The sequence below is a fragment of the Tauraco erythrolophus genome, chromosome 2 (genome assembly GCF_009769465.1).
Source record: "Tauraco erythrolophus isolate bTauEry1 chromosome 2, bTauEry1.pri, whole genome shotgun sequence".
NCBI lineage: Eukaryota > Metazoa > Chordata > Aves > Musophagiformes > Musophagidae > Tauraco > Tauraco erythrolophus.
In genome coordinates, this window is record NC_141466.1 from 16090116 (window position 1) to 16117807 (window position 27692).

Genomic DNA, 27692 nt, shown 5'->3' on the forward strand with positions numbered 1-27692 from the left:
TTAGGAATAGATGTAATAATTTCTTTACAACTTAGTCTTGCTTGTGAGAATCACCATCTCTTTCTGCTCAACCTGAATTGCTGACTGAAAAGCCGTAATAGTGAGAACAATCCTGAGTGATTCACAAGCAGGACCCAATCTGAAGATTGCTATTTTTTTGTGTGAAGGGCAGCTAATATCTCTAAAATGGCTCGTTTGGCACCTATTTGTAATACTTTTCTATTCCACCAACTTGAAGGGGATTGTCATCATAGCCTTACTGTCTGGATTTGGAAAGCAAGCTTAAGACACTGACATGTCTCTCCCAGTTCAGGTTCCTCCAGCAGCTGCTCCCATGAAGACAGTGTTGATTGGTGGCAAAGATGACACCATATCTCTACTCGGTGGGTCGTGGGAATCCAGATTTTCCTGAGAAGGGAACTGACCAGATGTTCCATACATACACTGGGAAGAAGATGTGGCTTGCATGGTTGAAGCTGTGGGGAAAAAAAGGTTACCATCATTGCAAGTTTTCTATCTATTGAATTTAACAAAAAACACAACGCAATTTCATCTGATGGAAACCCCTATCTACCAGGCACACCATCTGAAGGACAGAAATGTGAATACTTCTGTACTTCACCCAATTTACCTTTACTTCGATAACTTTTATTCAGTGGCTCCTCATGCCACAGGGAGAATAGGTCAAAACTCATGTATACGTGAACTCTGTTAAAAATCCAGCTATAGGCCTGAAGCTTACAGCTTGTATATGAGCCACCTTCTTGTGCAAAGCTATTTATGTGTGCTACGCTCATCTGTCCATACCTTGCACCACTCAGGTCCATACTCACTGATGGTACCACTGCCACCACCTGGCATATATCAACATATAATACAGAATACACCCTATGGGCATAATCCCTGTGTGGTGGTGCTGTTTTTTTTCCCCCCTCTTTAGCATCCTTTAAATGAGCCTTCTTTAATGAGGCAGGTAATGCCTGATCTTCTGCGTAAGGTTAAAAGGTAAGTAGTAGGAAGAGGTAATCTTGTGAAGAAAAAAACGGTGCCCTAGTTTATATCTTCCATGCAACTCTTTTTACAATGTAAGACTAAACTCAGCTGTCATTTGTTTAATGCGTATACCAAAACGAACCCTTTGAGGTTGGTTAACTTCACTTAAAATTCACTCTTAGTGAGAGTTTTGCCTGGTACACACAGTTGTTGAAGAACAGGACAGGAAGGGACTATACTACAGAAAGTATATATCTAGATACCCCTGACCCGGGATTTATTTGATCTATTTGACAGTGAGGATCCTTAAGAGCACTTAGAAGACCCCAGTCCATTATTAGTTCACTTGACAGATAGATAGGGTTTTATAATAATGTTTTTTTCTGCAATTCAGGCCAGTCATTCCACTCCTCATGGACAATGGATCATAGCCCTCTCATGGGAGCGAAGAGTTATTAAACCCACTCTCCTGCAATTTTAAGGAAAACACATCTTATGATGCATCCTAGGTATTGAGTTATTTTATATTGTATCTCATATACTACATATGTGAGCTACAGTTTAATACTCAGCACTTATTAGGATGCTAAAAAGTTCATAGCTCTTCCTCAGTTGTTGGCTATACTCACGCATAGGAGTCCGACAGACAATTGAAGGTGAGGACTCTGTGTAGTATGACCCTGTTTGTTTTCTTCCACTGTCGTCCAAGATATTCAGTGGATCATGTATCTCACTGTACGATGGCAATGATCGAATGCTGCTTACACTGCTGATTACAGAAACATGTTGATCCACCATTGTTCCAAGTCTGTGAGATTCTGGAAAATTTATGTTGTTTCCATAATATCCTATTGACAGGAGATGGGGAAAAAAGCAGAGTGAAACTACTGTTGAAGAGAAAGGGTAGGGTAGGAGCCTGTGCTAACCTAAGACGAAAGGTAATTGTTACTGGCCAAATCCCTTTAGAAGATTATTTATGAAAGAAGGCAGATTTAGATTAGATATAAGGAAGAAGTTTTTCACTCAGAGGGTGGTGAGGCACTGGAACAGGTTGCCCAGAGAAGTTGTAGATGCCCCATCCCTGGAAGTGTTCAAGGCCAGGTTGGATGAGGCTTTCAGCAACCTGGTGTAGTGGAGGGTTTCCCTGTCTGGAAATCCCCTGGCAGGGGGATTGGAACTAGATGATCTTTGAGGTCCCCTCCAACCCTAACCATTCTATGATTCTATGATTCTATGTACACATACAGCCTAGTAACACTAGTAACATATGCAGTGACTGACTCAAACATGAGTGGTAACAAGGGAGCAAAAAGTTGCTAAGAGTTCAGTCATGCCTTCAGTACTGAACGGCCCTTCCATTCTAAGTTCAGAATCAAACAGTAGTCTGCAATCAGTGGCCATAAGAGACACCATGGGAACTCCTCTCCACAGTTCAGTGCTCCCTTCTGAAGTTCACAATCAAGGAAAGCATACCTGGAAAGAAAATCTGCATGGTAATACATGCTTACTACATACACAAATCCATACAAAATCAAGATTTCCACTGTGTCTTTCCTCCAGAAGAGGGAAATATTTTTGCTAACTATATCTCTGAAGCAAATTGTGACAATAACTTTACGTTTGAAATATGAGAAATATTAGGGTCAAAGTCTCAAACTAACGCTAATGCACATCTTCATACTTTGTTTCACCATCCTGACCCTGTTGACTAGGTGATCACTGTAATGATCCATTATGGTGATCCCAGAGGTAAACTATCTTATGCCTGTTCTATTTCATAGTAGATGCTTTGGGGGCTTTTCAAGAGATCGTTAAGTCACAAAGTCATCCTGGTTTTGCTTCCTTTGTGCAAGACATGGCGACGGTGCCGAAGGAGGATTAGCATAGGCGCAGCAGATGCATTTGAGGTCAACTGAGGATTCACCAGTGGAAAATAAATCCTTAAGTAGCTTGTTAAGCTGTAGAGGTTGTAAAATCTCTGTGTTATCAGAGAAGTGGAAAACAGGAAGGTATAAATAAAAGCTGAAAAACATCTTCTATAGAAAAAAAGCAGAGAAAAAGTGTTTTGCTCCAGAAAGGAAAGACAAACAGAAGGGAAAAAGAAAACATGTATCAATACCGTTGGAAGCATTAGCAGGATATGCTGCTCCTGGGCACGTAGACACTGAGTTGCTCAAGAAATTGAAACTCCCAGTATTCAGAAACTGAATATTATGTGTGTCCTGAGACATGGATGAGGGACCATAGCTGGAAGGGGATCTGGCATTGTATGGAGACACAGCACAACTGTTGCTGAAGTAGTCTCTGGAGAACTGCTGTTCACTCAAGGCATTGAATCGGCTGTGCTCTGCTCTGTGATGGTAAACTCCTGTGGTGGAATGGGCCTGAGTTCTGAACATGGCCTGGTAATTGGAATTGTTTCCGTAGTAATTCTGATTAGTTTGTGACAAAGTCTGATAAAGGGGTTCTGAGTAGGAAGAGCACTGTGAATGTGTGGATAACACTGGACCTACACTTGGAGGTCTCACAGCCATTGGCCCCTGGTTGATAACACTTCCTCGGCTGACCATGGCTGGTGAAATGGGTGGAGTCATCAGATGACCAGTGCTTTGAGACAGCTCCATCTGACCTGAAATAAACAAGCATTAGCCATGATTAGCGTTCATACTGCAGTACTGCTGAATAGAGGAAATCTGTTGAAACACTAACCCCCTAGAGAAGAGTACATCACCATTTGAAACGCTTACAAAGGATATGCCTTGGCGCCACCTACGCAACACACATTATTTAATCCATGGCTTCAGGCTCTAAAGCTTCCCACTTTCACTCTCCAGTTTGGAGGTTGCCACAGTTCAGTGGGAAATTCCAGCAGTTACCAGCCTCGTGTTTCAGGTGTTACCGTCTCCTCACAAGAACCTCACCAAGTCAAGAGATATAGGATAGTTTTACCACTGTTCCAAGAGGATCTATTATTGGCAGGGCTCTACAACTGCTGCCTTCTGTAAACCAGCACAGACAGCGAGCTCATGAAACATTACTTACTAGAGGGCATTATAAATGTATATAGTCACCGTTCCTCTTACAGCAACGTGTTGCTCTAGACTGTGGACTGAAAGACTAACAAGCAAATAAGAGAAGGAGAAACTAGAACTGATACTTACCTGCCAGCTGCATATTCTCACTGTCTCCTGTGGCGAAGGGGTTCAGACCAGAAGGTACACTGCTGGGCTGGCTAGCTGGCAAGGACACGTAGGTTTGCTCTGCTAGACACTCATTTTTGACTGAAGTGTCACTGGGCAGAGGAGCAGCTTTGTTACGATTTGCTAGGAAGCAAGAGCTTGGTGATGCAGTAAAGGTGGCTTTGCTTGCATCTGGAAGATTAAGTGAAAACTCTTGGTGGCTGTTAGGTATGCTCATTACACATAAATTCACCACTAGTATATAGACAGCATATGAGCTGTCTGATTTGTTCATATCTTTGGTTGCTTATTTATAACCCAGTGAAGTCTCTATGTTTTGCATGTAGCCAATGAATACAAATACTGCTCTATGTTTGATCTTCCCAGTGGAACTGTATCATAGTCCCTGACCACAGATCTACATCATAGAGTATCAGCTCCTTAGTGAAACCATCATAGTGAAGGTAAGAATCAGATTTATTCTCTTGAAGTAAATGTCAGCAATGAGGTCCAGTAAATTGCACTAAACGTGAATCAGGCTCATGACACTTCATCCTCAAGAAATAACAACGGGAATTTTAGAATGCTTGAACTCTATTTTCATACTGATATGTAAAGAAAAGCATTTGATATGCTCAGTAGTTCTTCAGTTTCAGCAGACTATTGATAAATTCAGTGGAAGTTTTGCTGTTCTTCAGTGGAAACCATGACTTTACCTTACGGTTTCAAATACTTCACCTAAACATCCAAGGGTAAGGCAACTGTTACCTAGGACAAGTTTTTTTCCTGAAGGCTGAATTTAAAAAAAATCTGCAGCACCTACCAGCAGACAAATTCTATGCAAGTTTCTTGCAGTAAAGTGCAAATTCAGAGTAAGAACAACCGAAAAGTTAAAGATTAATTGCTGGTGCTAATGTTAATAAAAAAATAATTCAGTAGAACCCAGTCAAGTTTCACTGGATTTTTAGGGATTAACTTGGACCAGAATTTGATTCAAATAAATCTGCATTCATTTTATAGCAAAGGACCTGGAAGATACGACTTCAAATTGTCTAACCTTGAAGAAGCCTGGTACATGAAAAATGTTAAGGATATTGTTTTAAATTAATTGTGTTTCTCTTCCACATATTAATACTTCAGCCAGATGCTAAATAGGGCTCCAAACTTGTGTTCCAACCTTGCAAGAATATTTGTATTTTGGTAACATTTAATACATTCTTAGTTCAAGGTGTAACTACATGTCTGAGATTTGGCAGGAAAATCAGATTAGGAATTCCTGCCCTTTCTGCTACTTATACCTCTTTTCACACTTCAGCTTGTGGCCCTTCAGATGCACCTACAAGTGCTTGTTTCATCCAAGATAATTTCAGTGATCCAGTGTATTCATGTTCCCACAAAATGTTATTAAATGAACTATGGTAAGAAGGTGGGAATGAAATGCTGACTGAACGGTCACAAGGTTTTTGGGTGAATTTGACAATGTTGCATATAACTACACCTTCAGGAGAAGACAGTAAACCTGCTTCTGTTTAAACTTAAAAAATATGTAAATTTCTAAAAATACAGGAGTACATTCAAAAGAACCAAGCTCTAGTTACCTAAATTCTTCATGTATTTGTCCAGTAGATTCTGGAGTTCTTGTTCTTTGTCATTGTTGAACTGTGTCTCCATGGCAAGCAGGATGTACTCATCTAGTAGCATGCGGATCAAATGAAAAGAACCTTTTGGAAGAGAAAGAGAGAGAGTAGCTGAGTTATCTTTGTGACCATCTTTCACCACTCTACAAGAAACGAGTGAAACAAACAAATAATTGTGGACTTTAAATGACCTGGCAAGACCAACAAGGCATAGTGCCTAACTTCTGGCTCTAATCTCTCTTTGCACTGGCCCACCTAGCTCAATTGTTTACTGTCCTGTAGGCTATTTGACCACTAATTACATCAAAGAAAAATACTGATGAAAGTGAGACATGCTTTATACTTGAAGAGGGCACACAGTGGAGCTAGATAAGGCTAAAGTCTGCTAGAATGCCTCTGCTCTATTTCTGTTTGCCTTGTGCTAAATAACCAGACAATAACTGGTGAAGTCTTTGACCTTATTTCAAGGATGTATCACATTAAAAACCTGTGTCTCCTCACAGATATTTCAAATACCCTCTGAATTTTAGGTAACAAGGTACCTACAACTAAACTTAGGAAATTATGTACTAGATTTAAAGTGAGTTTCACTTGCTCTACCATCTTCTACTTTATAAAAGGTTCTTTCTGAGAGCTCCCCAAAATGTAAATATTTCTAAAGATGGACATGTGATCCTTAATTTTTAAATCCACAAACACTGTTGAATTGACTGTCTGCTGAACCCAGAATTAAATGAGTGGTGATCTGCCAAATTCCTTTCACTTTTATGAAAACACCCCATGCACAAGAACTTCTACACAGCAGTAATTTTTTACTAAACTGATCGACATGTAAAACTAATAATTTAAGTCTTCTGACTCTTATACTAAGATATGCAGTTACACTTCCATTGTCATATAAAAAACCCAGAGCTTCTAGATCTTAGATGGCAAAGCAGTACCAAAGAGCAATTCAAAAGAAAAAGAACTTTGAAAAATGAACATGTGACACAGGTCACCAACAAAATATTGCTAGCATTTACTGTGAAATGTTAGTTTGAAAAACAAGTTACACAGCATTTGTGGCTTTAATCAAAGAATCTTTAGATTAGGACAGGTTCCTCTGCTGAGGAAATGGCGGAAAGCTGGTAAGTGCTAGCACATATGTACAAAATATGAGTGTTTTTATGAAGTCCAGGTACCAAAACTTGACGCGTTGTTTAGAGTTAGGTTATGCATCACTCGAGCACCAAAAAAACTCCATTTGAGAAGGAAGTCTTGAGCTCTCTTCTTTAAAGACCTCCCATTTTGCTTGCTTGCCTGAAAGAGAATAGTAAGATACTGTTAAGTATGCTAACTTGCTTTCTGCACACAGGAGAAAAGAAAGAAGTGAATATGCTTGAGAGTTCAAGGAGTCCTTGAACTGCCTGATTCAAAGTGTCTTCATAATTTGTATCCTAAAGCGATAAAGAAGAGCAACATTCACCCTTGTCAGCGTGACCAGAGTAGAGCTCTGACAATGTTAGATAAAGCAAACTGCTTACTGCTTGGGCTCTGCTGTGCCCTGAAGGTATATAAATCAGCTCATATTCTAGTATTAAAGGTGCCAAATTATTCTGTAAATATGCAGATGTGCAGGTCAGTAAGGAAAAAAACACACCCTCTGGCATTATGTTATTCCACATAAACTGGGAACAGATACTAGTCTTTGTACTTTAAAGTAATCTGTATAATACTGGCCAGACTTTCTCTTACAAAATGGTATGTTTACTATCGTAACATTGACGCTTTTAATGCTGCTCATTTCATACTGTCAGTTTGCTCTGGCAGTGATTCGTTCGTGTGGTAACGTATGCCCTGTTGCTTTCTCAAACAGCAAGCAGAAAGCAGCTGTTGTGTGAGTTTGACAGTAATCACACTTCAGCATGAACAGAAGGCAGACAGCAAGGGAAGGATTACATGTCCTGTAAATTATTAGCTTCTACTTAGTTGACCTAGCTGCATATCAGCACTTGTAGGTATTTCTTACCTCAAACTAAAGGAAAACAATGCTAGGAACCGTACCTGTTAACTTTAATAATACAGTATCACATAGTAGATGCTGAATGGGAGAGTGCTTCACCTTTTCTGCCTGGCTTGTTTACCAGGAATCGTCTTCTGAAATTGTGGAATCAATTTTAGACCATAATCATTCAGTTCTAAAGTAAGTTGTGACTTCTCAGCTTCAGTGGGAGTTTTGTGTCTAGGTAAGTGTGTATGAGGACTTGCTTTGGCTCTGCTGCCCTGAATCATCCAAAGCTCCTCACTGTGCTGTTCACATATGACAGCAAATGATAGGAAACTTAAATGCTTTAAAAAGAAAGAAATTATGACTATCTCCACTGAAATTTGGGAAAACAAGTGAAGAAAGGAAAAATGACATGCCCATGGTTATTCTGTAAGTGGCAGTCTCCTCTGCAAGCCAGTCAAAGCTAACTGCACTGTCTCCTCCTCTTGCATCCATTCATATCAAGATGCTCCCTTAAATGATGGATAAGATGTTGCATTTTCAGATAGAACATGACCTGATGAGAAGAGCGGTGTTCAGCTACTAGAAAGCAATGTGTAACATTTTGTTCTGACAGTTTGCATTCATTAGAGTCATCAATTGGGTAAATATCTCTTACTTGAGCTACAACTCAGAACTCAATTATTTTGTTCTGAACTATAGTGTAATCATTCCTGTATAACTACCTGTGTATAAAATACTTGTAATTATAAAACATAAATCAAGCAGGGGAGAAATCCATCAAAACCATCAATTACTGAGTTAAGCACATTATAAAGCTATAAAACTGTATTTTCCATCCTGGTCTGTAGAAATCCTTCTACAGGTTAGCTACTTCTGAATCCTACACTAATCTGAATGCTACATTAACTTATACCATAATACAGTACCCTCTGAATACCATGAAAGAAAGAATTGCTTCTCTAAGGAGCAACTTTTGTTCACCTTGCTCACTGGACAATACCCCTGTCATTCTGTATGCACAGATAAGCTGGATGGTTTTCTTTCATGTACAGTTTATGATAGTGATGACTTTTAATGTTGTAGTTAAGACACTTCTTAGTTTGTTGCACACATAATTCTGTTCAACAGCACTCAGCACTCAACATAATTAATTACAACTAATGGCACTGGAACCTTTCACATCCAATGAAGAACTCTCCTGTTACAACAAGCAGCTGTGAGCAGAGATGAGAATCCCATGTGGGAAACCAATGGGACTGCGTAAGTAAGAGACTGTGTAAAGAATATGGGGAGTAGGATTTGGTCTTGAGTCAGGCATAACATTTGAAAGGTACCTTGATAACCCTTTGCTCAACCACAGTATCCAACCATTCAATAAATGATTCCACAGTGGCATTCTTCTTTAGAAGGTCCTTCAGTTCTTGAAACACTGTAATAGAGTCATCTACCATGTAAAAAGGAGAACATATCATTGCATGCTATCCTGAACATGAGAAAAAGCCACTCACCAGCCATATGATAATATTGTAGCATGGAAAGGAAAAGCAAAGAATTAGAGCAGTGAAGAAATGAACAATTCACCAGCAAAGCAAGCAGACACACATCCATCACACATATATTTTAATTACTTAAGCATTACAATGATACAGGTTGTAAGCCAATGAAGTTTGACAAGAAAAAAAATCTGAGATTTTCCATTCATTTTAAGATTCAGCCTTGAAAACCTTTCTATTGCTAAGTTTAGCAGCAAAGCTTTATCTGTAATGTGGCAGACTTAAATACTGCCTTAGGTTTCCCTTATACAAATTTCTCACAATATAATGTAAAGCTAACTTTCTCAATTCCCATTTTTTGAAAAAGTGCCTGAATGAGCATCTATTTCTTTTCTCCTTTTCTTTTTTTAACCAGTGTGAAGGAAGACAAAGAACAAGATGGAAAACAATTACATAAAAAGTAGGAGATGGCAACTCAAATTAAGATGTGAGCAGGATTGTGAACCATTAAAGAGAACAAACTTTCATGATCAAAGTAACAATATTTAAAGAAAAGACATTGCTATTGCTTTCCTCTCAGCTCTCCAAACTCTGATCAACATGATTCCTATGACAAAAGCTCTCTTTTTAATAGAGAAAATGGCTATATCTTTTTTCAACAGGTATGTATATGAAAATTAACACCCTCAAAATCTGTATTTTACTCCACTCTATTCTGTGTATCAAAATAGCTGTTACACTTTATAGAAAATCATGTACTTTTTTAAAGATCAAATTTCAGGAAAAAAAAACCACCTCCAATCACACACACACACACAAAAAGTAAACTAGCTCAAATATCCACTAAATTAAGCCATAATGATATGGAATTTTTGAGGCATCTTTCAAGAACTGATCTGTGTTAATATCTCCATATGTTTAAGATAAAACTTCAAAAGAGATGTTATTACATTTAGCAACTGACATGTAAACTATTTTTTCAACCATTTAAAGTCATCTAGCTGGAATGACTTCCCAGCTCAAGCTTCTGTTCTTGTAGGACATGCTAGGGCAATCATAGAATCATAGAATGGCATAGGCTGGAAGGGACCTCAGAGATCATCTAATCCAACCTCCCTGTCATGGGCAGGGACGCCTCTCAACTAGATCAGGCTACTCAAGGCTCTGTCCAACTTGGCCTTGAACACCTCCAGGGAGGGGACATCCACAACTTCTCTGGGCAATTTATTCAATTGGTTTTCTTAAAGCTACTGAAATTAACATTGAGCTAGATTAAAGAATGTAGTGTCTACTTGTGCCTTTTCTTAGTCCATCTCCAAGTAGACTAGTGTGGCATGGAATGAAAGAGTGAATTACTTCTAATGACACAAATGTATCACCATGGACTTACATTCACTGTAGACCTCCCCTTCAGAGTCTGTGCTCCCTGAGACTGCAAGGAGTGCCTGAGAGCCAATACTATTCAAATCAACTTTTTCAATATCTGACACCATGGAATTGACTACATGCTGATCAAAAAGGGCTGGCCGAGCAATCTGTAAGAGAAGACAAGGTAAAATGCTGAGACCTGTTGTGGTTTACTCCAGCTGGCAACTAAACCCTACACAGCCGCTCATTCACTCCCCAGTCTCCTGTGGGATGAGGGAGAAAATCAGAAGTGTAAAAATAAGAAAACTCACAGGTTGAGATAAAACCGTTTAATAAAAAAAAAAAAATCAATTAATAATAAATTGTAAGTAGAAGGGGAAAAATAACAGATAGAAAAATACAACTGAAGAAAGACAAGTGAAGCAAATGAAAACAATTGCTCACTACCAACTGACCAATGCCCAGGCAGTCCTCGAGCAGTGGCCCCCCTGCCAACCTCCCCCCTACTTTTATTGCTGAGCATGATGTCATACAGTATGGAATATCCCTTTGGTCAGGTGGGATCAGTTGTCCCAGCTGTGTCCCCTCTCAACTTCTTGTGCACCCTGAGCCTACTTGTTGGTGGGCAGTGTGAGAAATAGTAAAAGCCTTGACTCTGTATAAGCGCTGCTCAGCAGTAACAAAAACACTCCTGTGTTATCAACACTGTTTCCAGCACAAATCCAAAACACAGCCACATACTAGCTATTGTGAAGAAAATTTAACTCTATCCCAATGAAAACTAGCACAGACTCACACTTGGGGATCATCTGAATAACTCCTCAGAGAAGAATCATACTAAGCTTAATTTTCTTATCATGGCTGGGTTTTTCATAGATCAGACGAGACAACGTTCCCCTTTCATTAGACTTCTAATGCTCTTCTACTGTGCCTTCCTTTGAGATCATCTTCACAATGTCACCCACGTGCTACTTCTGTCTTAATACTTATGAAAGAGAAAACTAGGTCAAGACTAATGTATGGTGCATCTACAGTTATTCATGAGGACTACCACCTCAAAGCCCAAGCTGTTAGTACTTAAGTTCCCTGAAAGGCATTGTATGCTTTTGTATAATCTACCAGACCATCACATGGAGGTGCCTCCTAATTGCAGATACCTGTATCCTGCCAATACAGCCTTGGAGCCCTCAGCTACCTGTCACTCACATGTTCTCCTTTCAGTCAAAACTCAGAAAGAAATAAGCTCACTAAAGGATATCATGGACGACTAAACAGTGAACCTTTGCTAGGCAAGAAGGAGCATCTGATATTTTCTGTTTTGGAACTAAAATTCCAAAATCCATAAATTCCACTTCATCATTTGATTGCCAAAAGTTCCCATGATAGTAGTTCATTATAATCATGGTCTTTTCTCTCTTTTCTATTATAAAAGTTTAAAGTTTTGGTCAGATTTATTTATGGCTGCTTCCTTCTTGCATGTTTACAACTACAAGATATAAATCTTCCATGGCTGAAGTTGAACCTTGAAAAAATAACGCATTATATCTCATAGCCAGTAAGATGCACTGAATGTAATTGACAATTGTTTGGATGCATAGTCTTATTCTATTTACCTGTGCTAGATGTAGGAATGACGTCTGTCGTTTCAGAGAGGAAACAAATCTTCGTGCAATAGGCAGTTTTTTATCTGTCAAGTTTTCTGGTAGATTTTCCAAAGAGGAAGCAACCCACGGTTCCCAGTTTTTTGCAAAATTTCTTATATCTGCCAGTAAACTATAGGAAAAAAAAAGTGTTTTAGAGAAATATCAATAAAAATTGTCTTGTGTTAGTTTAAATAATTTGATTTCAATCTATGATTAATAGACTCCTGGACATATCTGTGAATTACTTCTCAGGTGTCACCAAAAGGAAAGAGGAAATGGTCGATCATCAAAAAGCTAAAATTGACTATATATTGATCTATCCCTCCCCTGAGAAAAATTTTAAACTATCTGTCAATTGAAATAGGTTGAAAAACAATAGCTTTAAGAAAAACCATAAGAAACCCAAGAACCATTAGACATATCTGAAGCTAAAGGCCTTAGTCAGACATAAAACCCCAAACAAGGTGTCCTTCAAGGGAAAGAAAAAATAAGAAGATTCAGCAGTAACTTATAATAACCCTCCTATTAATGTCCTGGTGAGAAAATTACTAGATATTATGGTGATGCATAGGATACAAACCTGAAAAGTATTTTGTAAAAAGGTAAAAATTCTTTTTCCTGAAACAACACAAGTACATTTTTTTCTTTTTTGATCTTCTAGAGTTTTAGTTTAGAAGAAACCTATTTCAAAATATCCAGTAAGCTAGTAAAATGGGACTTTAAAATACTGCTCAGAACTGCCAGCATTTAGCCTTCATACTCCACTGTTCTAAAAATGAGCACAAATATTGTGAGAAAATGTCTCTAGGATACAGAATTTCTGCTATTTACCTGGAATATGCCTAACAAATAGAATGTGGCATTATTATTAAGTGTCAAATACCTACCTTTCTGGCATTTCTTGCATTGTGGCAGGGATGAGTACATCTGTAAGTACCTTCAAAAAGGTAACAGAAAAGGATATCAAGCTTCCACTAGCCATTTATTCATTTATGTCTGTCTTGTCTACTTAGATTTCAAAATGATGAGGACAGCAAATTTGTACAGAATAAAGCCATTCGGGCTATTGTCCAGATATTTATATACCTAGATTTCTCCCATCACTATTAAATAGGAACATACGAGATATTTATACACCTAGATAGCTCCCACTCTTAATGTATGCCAGCATGCCAGTAAAACAAGAAAGTGCTATCACTCATGTCTTACAGTAGGGAAACTGGTAGAAGTGAGATGCATAAATGCTTTGTCTTTTCTAGAATCACCATGAGTCTCAGTAAAGCAGATACTCAAACGTCTCCCAAGTCCTCAAGTGCTATTGGCCACTTGACTCTTCTTTCTGCCATACTGCATGTGGCACTGAGGGTGTTCAGAGTTTAGGACAAATCTCCTCCAGCTAAGTGTGGTGTGGAACTGTTTTGGCAAAAAACTGTGCCTTCTGGCATGCCTTCTGGGGCATGTTATTGTGGAGAGTAAAGTTGTCAGTCTATATCTCAAAATCTGTTTCCACTACTAATGTAAATGATTTGATAACAAGGCAATAAAATTCCTCCTTCTTTCTGGCAGCTGTGCCAGTTATAATCTAACATGATTATAAGTGAGAAATGGTGAGAGACAAAGAAGAGAAACAACAGTGAATTTATGAACTTTAGAGAAATTCTGTCTTATTCAATTTCTAACTTAGTGCTCCTGTAGTGTTTATTTTTCTGCCACATTAAACATTTATTACAAATAAAATTAACATTGGATCTACTGGGACAGCATGTTTAGAGCAGGAAAAAACTCAGAAACTCAAGGTAACCTCTACAAGTAAATGAGGCTTAATGGCTCATCCCTAGTGTAGTAATTATGATCTTTGATGCTAATCACCCTTACTTCTCTCTGCTAACTAAAAAACCTCTTCTTACTTTACAGCTTGATATGCTTCTAAGAAATACCTATTTTCATTTCTTCTGGATTTTTCCCCATATTTTCGTATGGTAAAGAATGACAAATAGATAACAACAAGGCACTCTGTGCTAAACAGCCCCAAGTCTCTTGCTTTGATCGCTCGGTGTTTACTGTTAATGCCAATAGTTATTTCTTCCCATTGATATGCGGTTGTGGAATGTGTTAGAGAGAGGATGACAATCCTTTTCTATTTATATGGCACATCTTATCAGAGGAACTTAAAGTACTTTGCAGCTGTTAATTAATGATCCAATCCGACTTTCCAAATTAAAAACTCATTAAACTTTGAGGGCATCACTTTTTTTTTTTTTTCTCCAGTGCTCTATTGCTTAATCCTGACCTTGCAATACCCCTTAGTTTCATTTAGTTTCAACTATTTGTGTGATCATGCTGTGAACTAGACCAAAGAACACATATGGCACAAAACCTCTGCAAAACAAATGTTTCTTAGATATTTTCTTAAACCCAAATCAGTTCAGAGTGCAGCAGTTTTGCTGGTACGTCTAGCAGCACAGGAACAGAAATGAAGTGTAGCAGGCAGGAGAGGCAGGAATATCTTAACCCAGTATTGTTCCAGCTCTGTAACATTAAACCATGGCCTGACATAACCTGTGAGTAGCAGATTCGCATGTGGAATCACCTTGCTGATCTGTCACAGACTCTCTTTGCTGGTAGAAATTGCAAAAATCTTTTAAGTAAAAAGAGTTTAAGTAAAAAAAGTTTTTTGGCTTCAGTTTTCATCCAGGCTTAACTTAGCCTTGTCATTCAATCAAGTAAGTCAAGATTTCACCATTAGTGTGCTGCCTATAGTCACACATCAAGCGTGCTGCAGAGTTGAGACTGGAGTTCAGCTGTTGCATGTGTCAGTTTTATGTTCTTGATTTCAATGGAGTCCTTGCTGATTTACGCAGGCAAGAGGCAGAAAGTAGCAATAGCAACCTGTTATTCTAACTTCAGTGTCGTTTTTACATAAGCAAAAGCAGTATCATGGTTGAGATTATCCAGGTAGCTAAAGGCTTAACTTACCTTATACAGTATTGAGTCACAAACACAGAAGATGTCAACAATGATGGGATTTTCAAGCAGGGGAAGAAGATGGTCAGGCATTCCTTGCCAAAAATGTAATAAGAAATGCTGAATCTAAAGGAGTAGGAACCAGATTCATGGACATAAATAATGCTTTCTTGGCTCCCTGTGCATATATACCAAGAGTGTGTGTTCAAACAATCTTACCTCTTCAAAGTTCCCATTAATTGCATTGTCAAGGACACACTGACAGTGTGTTTTGTACATCATGATAAGAGTATCTACCTATTTCGGAAGAAAGAAAGATTAAACAGCGTTTCTTAGCTCTCTCCTTTACTGCTATAGCGATCTAGGTTTCTGCTTTCTGTAGCTAGTATTTAAATATAGAATATAAACACTATTACAATGCATATTTACAAATACGCAGTCTGTATATGCAGAAGTGACAAGGAGGTCACTCATCTCTATTTTTATCGACATCTTTAAGTCTCAATGCTGTTTGTTGTCATAAACGTAGCATCTGAATCTACACGCTGTGAAAATGAGGATGTCAAAGCAAGGCAATAGCTAGGTTAGCCAGGCAGATGGTAAAGTAAATTCACTTTTCTGAAGCTAAGATTAATCCCAAAGAGTGGTGCAAGTTAATCATTAGGCTACTATAGGCGTCTATGAGTGTTCTGAAACATCATCTAGTTGGACAAATGAGAAAATAGCTGCCAGTCATTTGGTCAAAGTTTAATCACAGCCTTACATGAAGTGAACTTTAAAAAGCAGAGCTCCCTTTCATGTCATCGGGTTAATTTATCTGAGTGGAATGTTCCCTTATTTTAATAACTGTGCAGAGGTATTAGAAGACTTTGCAAAAAAAATGGTAGTGAATTTTTAAATTTGTAAATTTAAAATTTTAAATTAAAAAGGAATAATTTTGTAAAGTATTTTAAGGAAAGAAAAATGCTAGCAAAACCATTTCCACGGTCCAGAATCACAGAAAGCTTGTTACAGCTTGTGACCTTCTCCAGCAAACCAATATCAGGTTTCGAATGAATCTAGTGTCACCTTATTGAAATAAGTTTAGCATACAGATTTCTTTGAAAATGGACCTTGTTGTTTTCAGAGCTGCTTCTGTAAGTACATATCTTTGAAAAACAATGGCAAAGGATAAGATTCAAGAACTTTTTAAAGAGTTTGTTTGGAAGAGGTTGATAGAGGTTTAAAGTTTGTGAAAGTTTTCTTCAGAAACATAAAACGCAGAAATTATCAATGTGTTTTAGTGCAGATTTAGTGTGGATTCTACAGAGATTTAAGTTGCATGCAATTTCTTAGGAGTCAAATCACATGTTTGGGCTCTCTTCAACAGAGTACCTAAATATCTTAGGTTCAGTAACCCTTGGCCAGATAAGCTGAAGGAGGGGAAAGGAAAGAAAACGGGAAACAAGAGAACAAGGAAAGGTGAAAGAGCATCAAGGAAAGAGAGAGAAGGACACAAAGAGAAACCAATCTCTCTTCCTACAGTCTTCTCATAATTCCATGAGTCTGTCCCCAGAGTCACTCACAAAGCCCTGCTGGGCCCTCCCATTATCTGGTCCCATCATTAGAGCAATTGTGTGCTCTGACCCAAGAATGAAGAGAAAATGAGTTGCATCTTTTTCTTCATTGTTGGAGTGGTAAAATTCAGGTTTGCTTACACTGCTGTGTTGGATCTGCAAGGAACCTTAAATGCTCTTTAGATTTAAATGTTATGAGAATGCTGTATATATGAGAGACATCAATTCACTGATGGAGGCTATAGCAGCAGGTGATGCGTGCTGCTGAGTACACTAGTTCTTGGGCTTTGCTTAGGAACTGTAAGATTTCCAGCTAAGATCTCTGTACTACAGGTGGCTCCTTTTGTTTAGCTGCTCCCTACAGGAATCCTAGACTGCACTACTTTCCCCTAACAAATTTATGAGGAAGGGCTCGTAAAACAAAAAGCTATAAAGGAACATATCTCAAGACAGCCACCATCATGACCTGTACTGGAGGCAAAACTGGAGAGTGTGTACCAAAAGGTTTCTAGCACAGTTCAGGGATGTAGCAGTCTGTAATGTGATCAGAATCAACACAGGTGTAACACACAAGCAAGTAGTCAAAGACATAAAACATATGCCAGCAATACCTCTAACTGAACAGTTACCCTCAGGATAAGCAATACTGAATGTCGACTCGAGGAATATGATTTTACTAATTTTTTTTTTTTAAAAAAGTTCAAATTTTCACAGTCATTTTCAAATAATTAATGAAAAAGAGTAAAGTTCATCTAATTATTTGTCGTCAATTATTTGTTCTGATCTAATCAGAACAAAATTTACCTTAAATCCAAAGGCATTTGGAAGGAATACAACTCTCAGTTATTTGTTTGGTTTGCTCTCCTCGTCTTACATACCATCAGTTTGTAAAATACTAGGTCAGTTAATAGGTAAATAATTCAACCACCTTTCCAGTGGAAAGCCAGTTAATTGGTGTTAGTAAAGGTTTGCCCTCTCTATAAATCAGTCACCTCTGTTTGATTATGGACATTTCTGGCTCTTTCATGTCAATACCTCAAAGGCTAAGATATGAAGAAACATTCTGTGACAATTTTTGATCTGTAAGTTGGAAGAGAAGTAGCTCACATTTTACCTTGTCTTTAGAAATGCACCCTTGAAGCAAAAGGTGTTGAGCACTTGGAAACTCTGGGAGGAGAGTTCCAGTTTTGGAACTCAGAGAATATTTACGAGTGAAACCACCCTGAAATGAAAGGGAAAAAAACAGGAACATTTAAATAGCTAATATAGATTCAACTTAAACGAACAATTCATGCTAAACTTGTGTATTATCTCATGAGTCTCTCGATGTTTCAGAATATTTACATTCAGATAATCCTTTCAAAATATTGATGCTTATCCAAATCTGGATTCCAGCTCAGGAAGGTAACTAAATATGTGCCTAGATCTAAACTCCACCAAATGCAGTTTTCAGAATCATGCAGCCTTTGAGCCACATTACTTCATGGAATTCTACAAGCTTGGAATCTGAGTTTAAAAACTAAAGTAGAATACCATCTGTTGCTCTCCTCTACAGTGTGGATTGTTATGTCCTCAAGGAGACCCTAAGTTTTATTTACTATGTACCTTTCTAGTGCAAGGATCTGGGGTACTGGCAATATTATTCTTCTCCCTTGCTCTCTTCCTGCTCCGATACTATGGCAATAGTGATTTCTGCTGTTTTATTATGGTAATCGTTATTTTAGTTTATCATAAAGTTTGATAATATTTTATAGCATTATGGATGTCATGGTATGTAGGGTCTATGGACACTTCTGTATGTACTTTTTATATAGTTCTCTGTGACTTTGGCAGACTTGACATGAAGGCCCTGAAAATATTTTCCACTTCTGTGTTCTGCTGTATTAAAGAGGATATGCACATAAACACATAAAACTATGCTGGGTAGCACAGGCACATACAGTCACAGATCTACACAATATAAAAAATCCTGTACAGAAGCTCAGTCCCAAAATTCCAAGTCCAAGATCACAGACTGAGCCTGGAAAAAGGAAATGTAGTTTCAAAGGGACTTACAGGAAGGGAATAAATATTTTTTCTCTTGCTAACTCTTCAGAAAAAAAAAAAAAAGGAAATTAAAATGCATCTATTGATATGATCATAATTTCATATCTCAATAAGAATGATATTCCCAGCCATTTAGGATTCTCTAGTTACTTTGTTGAGACACAGTCAATGATGATCTGGAAGCAAGATGAATTTCTCTTGAATTATACCAAATTCTGCTATTCTGAGAGTTCCTTGCAGTTCTTAGAGTTCTTAAGTCTCTTTAGCTTGAAACACCTGAAATATCGTAGACACAACTTGTACTAGTTACAGACTGAGAACATATATTGAATAATCATTAGATGCTAGCCTTTGGAGTGATGGGACTGAAGGATGAAACAACAAGCAGCCTCATATGTGTGGATAAAGGCCAGGAAGCAATATATGGTAAATCAACCCTTGTTTAAACGTCTAACTTAATACTCTCACAAAATTTGATTTAGTCTACTCATTGAAGCTGAACAGTAACATTCTGTAGTGATACAGTGTTACTATGCTCATATGTATAATGCACACAACATTACGCTTATTAAGCTCTCAAATGATATAACTGAGATGAAATCTTCATCCTCAAGAGAAGCAATAAAACCTGTATTATGATTCTGTCCTTACTGACTGAATTGTACTTATTCTCACAGGATTGCATTCAAACCTAGAGAAGCCTATTTGGCTGAAACCCTTTGTTCCATTTAAGCCCATCCAGTCCTTATGTCAAGGCAGAGTTCAGAGCCTTGAGCAGATCTTCTGCATATTCCTGAGGTAAATCCATTACTTCTGTGCAGATTCTCTTTGTACTAATGGATGGAATTTATGACCATGCACTAGGCATTTGAATGACACTTGAGGTGGCCTTTTCCTACCCTTTTGCACACAGTCAGATACCACTGAAGTGGGAATAGTAAGTATATAGTATAACACATAATGTGAAAGTGTAAAAGGAGTATTTTCCTATATATGTTGCCTCAACAATCGAAGGACACTTTCAAGTGAAATTCTCTCAAATACTGAATTCAGAAAACAACAGCTGCAACTGACTTATTCACCATATATATATATCCCTATTTTTATAGGATGAAATATCTGCCAAAACAGACAACAAGGAATGAAAGCATACATTATGCAAATGCACTTTGCCTGTGTTTTCTACTATTCAAATACATATACACCTCTAAGTTAAAGAAATTACAGAAATTTAGAAACATTAGTACTTCTTTGTGTCAATACTTTTGCGGTTTATAATTGCCTGTCAGTATCAGGAGGTTTGGGGTTTTTTTAATAACAGGAGTAATCTCAATGATTTTATTACGCAATTACCCATGAAATATATTAAAAGCTCTGATTAAAAGGGATTAATTCATTTAAAAGAAGGCAGTGATCGTGGTGGAAGGCTTAAGAGAAGATAATCTGCAATGTTTTTTACCTTGCTAATGGACTTATATGACTGTGCCTCAGTTCTAGACTTAATATTTTAACACACTGCCACTTGCCCTTTCAATTTAATGCCATCTGTTTCTAATGGCCTTTTAACATTAAGATAATGACAGTAATATTATCTGCCTAATTAACCATGCAGACTCTAATGGTGCACTAACTGGTTTAGATAAAAGAATTTGCTGATATCTCCCCCTACAGAGAGAATACTAGAAAATGTGATAAAACATACCAGAAGTAAACAGTGTCCCTGGTACTCAATAAGTGTTCATTCAAATGCCATTTACTCAGTATATTTAGACAATCAGTGCTTTAACATCTTTTCAATGTCTTTATGTTCCTACTGAGAATTACACCTTATGCAATCATTGTAAATCTTTCTGGAATACCTAATTGCGTGTACTTTCAAGCAAATGAACAAGGACATATCACTGGTTCACTTTAATGGAAAGCATGTTGCCAAATTTTCAGTATGCTGAGACTGCTAAAATCCACTAAAATCCAGTTTTGACCATGAAAGCCTTTTTTCTTTTTTTAAGAGTTGCCTGAATAATTTCAGACAACACAGAGCTAGACAATCAAAAACTCATAGTGAGGTGCCCTTTCTCACTTATTTTCATCAACTTCTCTGTGATTCTTTTTCTGGGAGGACCAAGGCATTGAACTTTGTGGCTTTTGACTGTCAATTCCTGAACAGACTGGGAATGCCACATCAGAGATGGAAGTAAATGTGCATTCATTTACATCAAGGGAATCAGAAATTTTCCATTTCAAAACTCTGAAAGAATGAATGCTGTAGTAGTGCTCATGAATCCTTGAATATGTTGGGGATATCCCATGGCATAGCACAATCTTTTTTAAAAAAATAAGATAGCTGATTATCTGAACAAGGAAAATGCAGCAGATCTAATCTATTTGCACCTCACTAAAATACTTGACGTGGTGTCACCATGGGAAATGATTAGTTATGCTGGTGAGAATGGGGATTAGAACAAGAATGTAAAATGTTTAAGAAACTGACTCCAGCTGAAATGCTGACAAGTTGTGTTGACAGGGAAACTATGGGGTTGAAAAGGGATTGAAGTGAAGATTCTCAAAGATTAGACTTGAGGCTGATCTCATTGAATGTTTCATAGATTAAACTGTCTGACATGAGCTAATGAAATCATCAATAAAGAGGAAGACCAAGAGGTCATGTAGAAAGATCTGGATGGCTTTGAGATAATGGCAATAAAGGGGATGAAAATCAATAGAGCAAAGCTACACTCTCAGGAACCAATAAGAATTTCTGCTATCAGCTAGGAGTTGCTTATCTGGAAATGAAAAAAAGGAGAAAGACTTGCTGTGTATCAGTTGATCACAGAGGGTATATTTAGTCTGTTAAATTAAACGGTGTCAGGAAACGTTCCCAGGCAATACTGGAACAGTATTATTCAGAATGACCCCCGGCATTCTTTTGGTCCATGTCAACTAGCGGTCTCCCAGACAATTCCCAGTCATACTTCAACAGTTATTGCATCCTAAGGACTTTTCTCTGTGGCAATGTGGCTGAGATGTGCCTACGTTGTTTTGTAGGTTCAGGAGTTTAATAATATGGACACAGGCTATTCCATGCCAGTTGAACTCAGTGTCAAAGAACAAGAACAATCCTGGGAGCAATCCTTAATCCTTAATGTACAATAATCCGTGATTTCTAGTATTAATACCACGAGAATGACAGTGACTATACCATAGCATGCAATAGTGAAAATGTAGGCAACTTGTGGGAAAAAAAAACACACACCCAAAGAAAAAAATAGTGCTAGGGTTCATAAGAAGGGATATTTTCAATGGAAATTGGAGACATGCGATTTAAAAAACTTTATGATTGTTTTTCTATAAAGATATTCAAACAAGTACAGTGGAAGGCTATAAGGCTGATCAGAAGTGACCAAAAGCTGCTGCTTGCTCCATCTAGCAAGCAAAAGCAGTGAAAAGACATATCACAGGAAAATGACAAGAAGAGTAAAAAATAGAGAAATACAATCCTGACCAGGAGGTATAATATTCAGTTTATTAAAAAAAAAAAAACATCTTTTAAGATTTTTTGCAAAAAATTAAGCTAGAGATCAATCCTTTGCTTAAGATAGTCTATCATGAACCTCTGTGGTTATGAGGAAGTGGACTGGAACAGGAACCCCAGAAGGTGCCTTCCAATCTTACTTTCCTTTGAATATTTAAAGGAGCAAATGCTCAGCTTCATGAAAAAAGGTTATACAGTCTAATCTTTAATGAAAAATATTCCTGTAATTTTCAAAGAAATTAATGTGAAGAAAACCACAGGTCACTGGATTATAACAGAAGTTAAAGGAAAGACTACAGCACTTACCTCGTTCTTTAACTTACTTCCAGAGAACCTTTGAAAATAAACACATTTGATTATTTTTTCATAAGCAGAACATTTTTAGAGTTTGTATATATATAAATATAAAATAAATATATAAAATAGATCAATTAGAAAAAAAATAACATTTCTCCAAATGTAAATACAATTAAAATCATGCTTTTTTCTTAACTTCTTCCATTGGTTTGCAAGTGCCTGAGGATATCAGGAAACCTACTTATGTCTTCTAAAATGTGAAGATTCAGATCATTGACCAAATAAAAAAGTATAAAAATCAGGTTGTCTTTTTCTCTGGATCTTTGCAACTTCACAAATATCAAAAGGGTGCAAATCTATAAGATCTTTACCAAGAAACACATAAAGTTTTTGATACAGCTGAGTAAATTCAGAGTAGAAAAAATACATCTAGGATTTGCACTTCCCAGGAAAATGAAGAAATCATAGTGATTTTCCATTCTTTTTCACCACAGTATTATTTTAATGCAAGTGAAATGCATATCTGAGATCAGAGATTCACTAACTGTCAAAAATGTGTTGCAATATAGTGAATGTCCTATCCAGAGTCCAACTGAGAGATGCCCAGTGAAGTCATTGAACTATCAGGCAACTCTTCAGTGCAGAAATAGAAAGCATACATTTTAAATTATAACTACTAAACTAGAGAATGCTTAGGGATAGAGATCCTAATGGATCACTTAACGATATATGCTGTCTGATTATTGTTATTTCCTGTTCTGCTAGCTGCCAACTGATAAGATACTGTGGGCAACATGAAATCTTTTAATTAGTGGCAATATTGTCATTTCATGCTGTTTAGATGCTCTGCTGGGAGGAAAGAAAACCAGAGGTCGAGGGGTTGTGGAATTCCTCCTGCCCAGGCCAGACACAGGCGCCTGACAGTTCCCATCACATGATGATCCAGCATATATTACCTATAGAGTTCCCTTGGCTGTTGATAGATGAGTATGAAAGAAATCATCACTCAGTTGATTACAATGAGGAGTTAATTAGCTTCGTAGCTGGATGCATTTGTTATGGACTGTGGATTTCCACTTGTGCAGCAAAAAGTACACAGAATGTACAGCAAAAACACGAGGCAGCATCTGCTGGCATTGCTCCTCCAGAGCTTTAATTGTCAGCTAAAGCTACCCTTCACACAGTGCTGCGGATACCAACCATTTGTGGTGTTGGGTATGCTCCTTTCACAGCACCAGGCTTGACACTTAAAGGAACCAGAAGGTCAAATTTACAGTGGAATTTAAGGATTGAGGCACCTGCAACCCTGCATTTAAGGACTATTGGCTCAATTACCTAGATACTAATACATAAATGTCAATTAAGTTTGAAATGGCAGCAGAGGCCTATATTTAGGCAACTAAACTGAGGCCCATTGCCCCTTCTAATCTTTTGACAAGCTGCCATCTAACATGCAAGCCTTGTGGTAAAGGGCTCCATATGCCTATATTTGTGCATGGGCACGGTGTGATCTGATACCGTTATCAACCATATATTTTCCCTGCCTATTTCTGCCCTAAGATTGATCCAGGAACCATTTTTATAGCTCATCTACCAGAACAGACATCAGACAAAGGACAGATTTTATGATGGATCATTATATGCAGCAGCCAGCAACTGGTAGATTCACTCTCAATTTTGAACCCCAACATTGCCTGACTCCTTCCTTACCCAGAAGCTTGTTCTTAATCCCAGGCTACTGTGTCATTCTCTTCATACAGACAAATCCAACCACAGTGATGTCCTAGATTGAGCAGAATGAGCATTTGAGCTTCTATTCTAAATCAGCTAGGGAGGCAATTTGGCTACGGGACCCTGGAAATTCAACATCTCACACATGAGAGCACAAGTCCTAACACAAAGAAAAGGTTCCTAAATAGTGAATCTAGTGAATCCAGTGAGTACTCCTGAAAATCTTAGAGAATATCTATGTCATCTTTATGTGAGCATATACTGTTGAAAATCTGGCCGTGGGGAATTTTGCAGAACCTCAACTTCCTTTGCATTCACTGCTGCTAGATTGTGCAAGGACAGAGCTTTACATGAAAAGGGAACTGTCTGAAGTGCCACAAAGCTGAGGACTAAGAGTATTATATTTCCTTAAATGAAAATAAGTGTCTTTTAGCCAATTAAATAAGCAATTTGTTCAAGATAATTCTGTATTATGAAAGGACCTCGTCTCCCTGTGTACCAGCAACACCTCTGCAGCGCTGGATAAATACTGGACAAGGAAATGGCAGTCCAGTATTATAAGTAAGACTTATTATACCTTAAGTCCTGCAGTGGAGAGACCTCTCCTTTTAAGCATCATTGGCAACATTACGCTCAATTTTTACACTTGTTCTATTGTTTGGAAAAAGTCTCTTCAGATAGAATCTAAATCTGCCAGCGGTTGAATTTTCTATGTGTGATTATAAACTCATTTATTCCTTTCCTTTCTTAGAGTTCCCACTTATACAGGTATACAGCCACAGACAATGAAAGCCGTCATTCAAGCCATATGTGAACAGAGACATTTGTTTTACGAACTATTAATCTTTGGCAAACCAACAGGCAGCTATCGTAACGTATTGATCCTGCTAGCTGTCCCTTAAATAAATATAATTAGAGCTTCCTGGGTTAGGTTTAAACTGATATTAGCCAGTCAAAGGACCTGTAAATATTAATCTACACTGACCCCTCCCTCCTGCCCACAGGTGCCAGCTTCACACCATTCTCCAGACGTTTCATAATGAGAAGCTGTCCTGGGGAAAGAACTCAGAGGGTGACACACAAGCAAACAAAATGAGACAAGTGTTCTGGAAACAGTGTTTTGCTGCCTTACATGAACTTGAACAAATCCTCTGCAGGTACAAGTTGATCCAGCTCTACACTGATTGTGGTGGGGCCGTATTGGAAGACACTAGTAAAAGATCTAGCTCCATCTCTTAAAACAAAATCAGTGTCTTTAGGGAGAAAACTGCTACTTAAATCTAGGGATGCCAGATATTGAGATATGCAGCAATACTAGTTTTGGTATCAACAAAAATTAGTGTCCTACAAATACCTTCCTAAAGGAAGGTCAAATTTAGACCTCCACTGACTAAGTCTCAGAAGTTATGTTACTGTACCTGGTTAAGCCTTTTCCAGAGTATACAGAGTGGTAGTATGCACTGCTTTCTTTAATGCCAATTCCATAATAGTGATACCTGTGGAAATAAAAGAGAAGTGTTTATGAGAGCCATGTCAAGTAAAGCAAACCGTCGAATTGATTTTCAATGCTTTCTGAAAACTTTTCTTTACAGTGTCTATCAATTCCTTCCACTGACATGGAACAAAATCTGGTCTCATAGAAAACAGTGTTGTTATGTTTAGATCCAAAATTGAAGGCTGTGATCTTTAAATTTAAAACACTTTCTCTCCTACAAGAATGTAGCTGGAACAGCAAATCTCCTAGAAACATGTTACATCCCTTTTCCCTAACGTGCATTCTTTCATTTTACTTTGTTTGTTGAAAGGGTGCTGGGTTTGATCTACCAGGTTTATTTTATCAGGCTTACCACTGTTATATTTAGACAGTCCCACAGAGCACTCTTCAGTTGAAAATAACTCACCAGTGAACCCCATAAATTTCTGTTCAGTCTCCTATGACTAAAAATGCTAACATGTCATTCATTCATTCTTCTTTCAGGTCGTAGGCTGATGAACTGTGCTGGATTATTTAGCTGTCTAAGCAGTTCTCATACACATTTGTCGCCCTTGCTGATGTCCTGGAGGTTACTGCTCCCGAACAGAGCTTGAAGAAGGAAACGTGTCTATAGCTCAGCCTCTGCGGTGCTGAGCCCGACACCTTAACCAAAGACGCTAAAGAGGGTGGGTTGGTGCTAAGAAAACTGGATGTGCAGTAGATACTTATTTTTTTTCCACTTTTTTTGCTACAAAAGAAGTGACCTTCAGAAGGGCAGGAGAGCAAGCTGGGGGCAGCTATTTCTTTACCCGTCATAGCACAGTTTGCTTGAGTTCATCTATCAAAGGTAATAGGCCCTGTCTTATAAATTCCACTCAATAGATTTTAAAACTGATTGTGTTAAACCAAATTAGTCTAAGGATGTTATGGACAGTATATGCAGGATCATTTGGTTTTTACTAAAGTTAGCTTGAAAACACCAGGGTAGCTGGTTTAACTGAACTGCTTCAAAGTAACTCCTATAGCTCAAGTACATTGCACACAAACTAAGCCTAACACAGAGGTAACACTTTGCAACACATTGCACCAATTTCACTGAAACTGCTCAAAAGCTAGAAGTGCGCTCTTAAGACACAAAGCCCCCAGCAAATAGTTCACAGAACATATAAATGAAAGTTTACAGCTCATCTCTGCTGTTCCTGGTGATGTCTATTAAAAAAAATAAATCACGATCTTAGTGTTAGTTCTTCTATGGGACAGTCACAGGCAAGAACAAAACCTTCAAGTGCTTTACATTTACCAAGCTGACTAAAGGCATTAGATACAAATGATATTTAAGAAAATGTTCATTGGGGTGATATATTCGTTTAGCCTAGGTAGCTTTGAAAATCTCAGCTGAAATAGTCATTCTCTGTCTGGACAGCCTGTTGTGTGCATTCAGGATTTTACAGCCAAGAAATGTGACAGAAAGTGGCTGCTGTTAAACATCACAGCTTTTACTCTTTGTCTGAAACTGATGAGTCTACATAACACTACTAGATTGTAGTGGTACCTGGCGACCCATAGGAAGGCCAGAAGTTTCTCACCTATTTCTTTACTGTTAGTTTTCTTGCCTTGTAAGTATATTTCTCTGAGAGATGGTGATGTGGTGAACTGACCACTAATATCTGACAGAGTTCTCACATAAATGCCAAAGGCATGAACATTTTTTCTTCTTTCATGAAAATGAAGTAATTTTAGATGTAACAGAAGAGGTATTGAAAATATACATGTATGGATTCTTTGACAC

At 37.9% G+C, this 27692-nt stretch overlaps 1 protein-coding gene across 1 annotated transcript in view; it reads right to left on the minus strand.

Moving 5' to 3' along the window:
* Positions 1-309: 309 nt before the first annotated feature.
* RFX6 (regulatory factor X6) overlaps positions 310-27692 on the minus strand; it is a 37243-nt gene continuing 9860 nt past the window's right edge. Inside the window, exons 5-19 of the mRNA XM_086632123.1 lie at positions 25848-25925; positions 22708-22735; positions 17938-18045; positions 15487-15564; positions 15280-15393; positions 13191-13240; positions 12274-12433; positions 10683-10827; positions 9134-9243; positions 6991-7108; positions 5771-5893; positions 4155-4364; positions 3113-3622; positions 1623-1841; positions 310-476 (exon numbers count right to left, since the gene is read on the minus strand). Coding sequence (XP_086488249.1) covers positions 310-476; positions 1623-1841; positions 3113-3622; positions 4155-4364; positions 5771-5893; positions 6991-7108; positions 9134-9243; positions 10683-10827; positions 12274-12433; positions 13191-13240; positions 15280-15393; positions 15487-15564; positions 17938-18045; positions 22708-22735; positions 25848-25925 — 2218 coding nt within the window. The remainder of the gene's footprint in view (positions 477-1622; positions 1842-3112; positions 3623-4154; positions 4365-5770; positions 5894-6990; positions 7109-9133; positions 9244-10682; positions 10828-12273; positions 12434-13190; positions 13241-15279; positions 15394-15486; positions 15565-17937; positions 18046-22707; positions 22736-25847; positions 25926-27692) is intronic.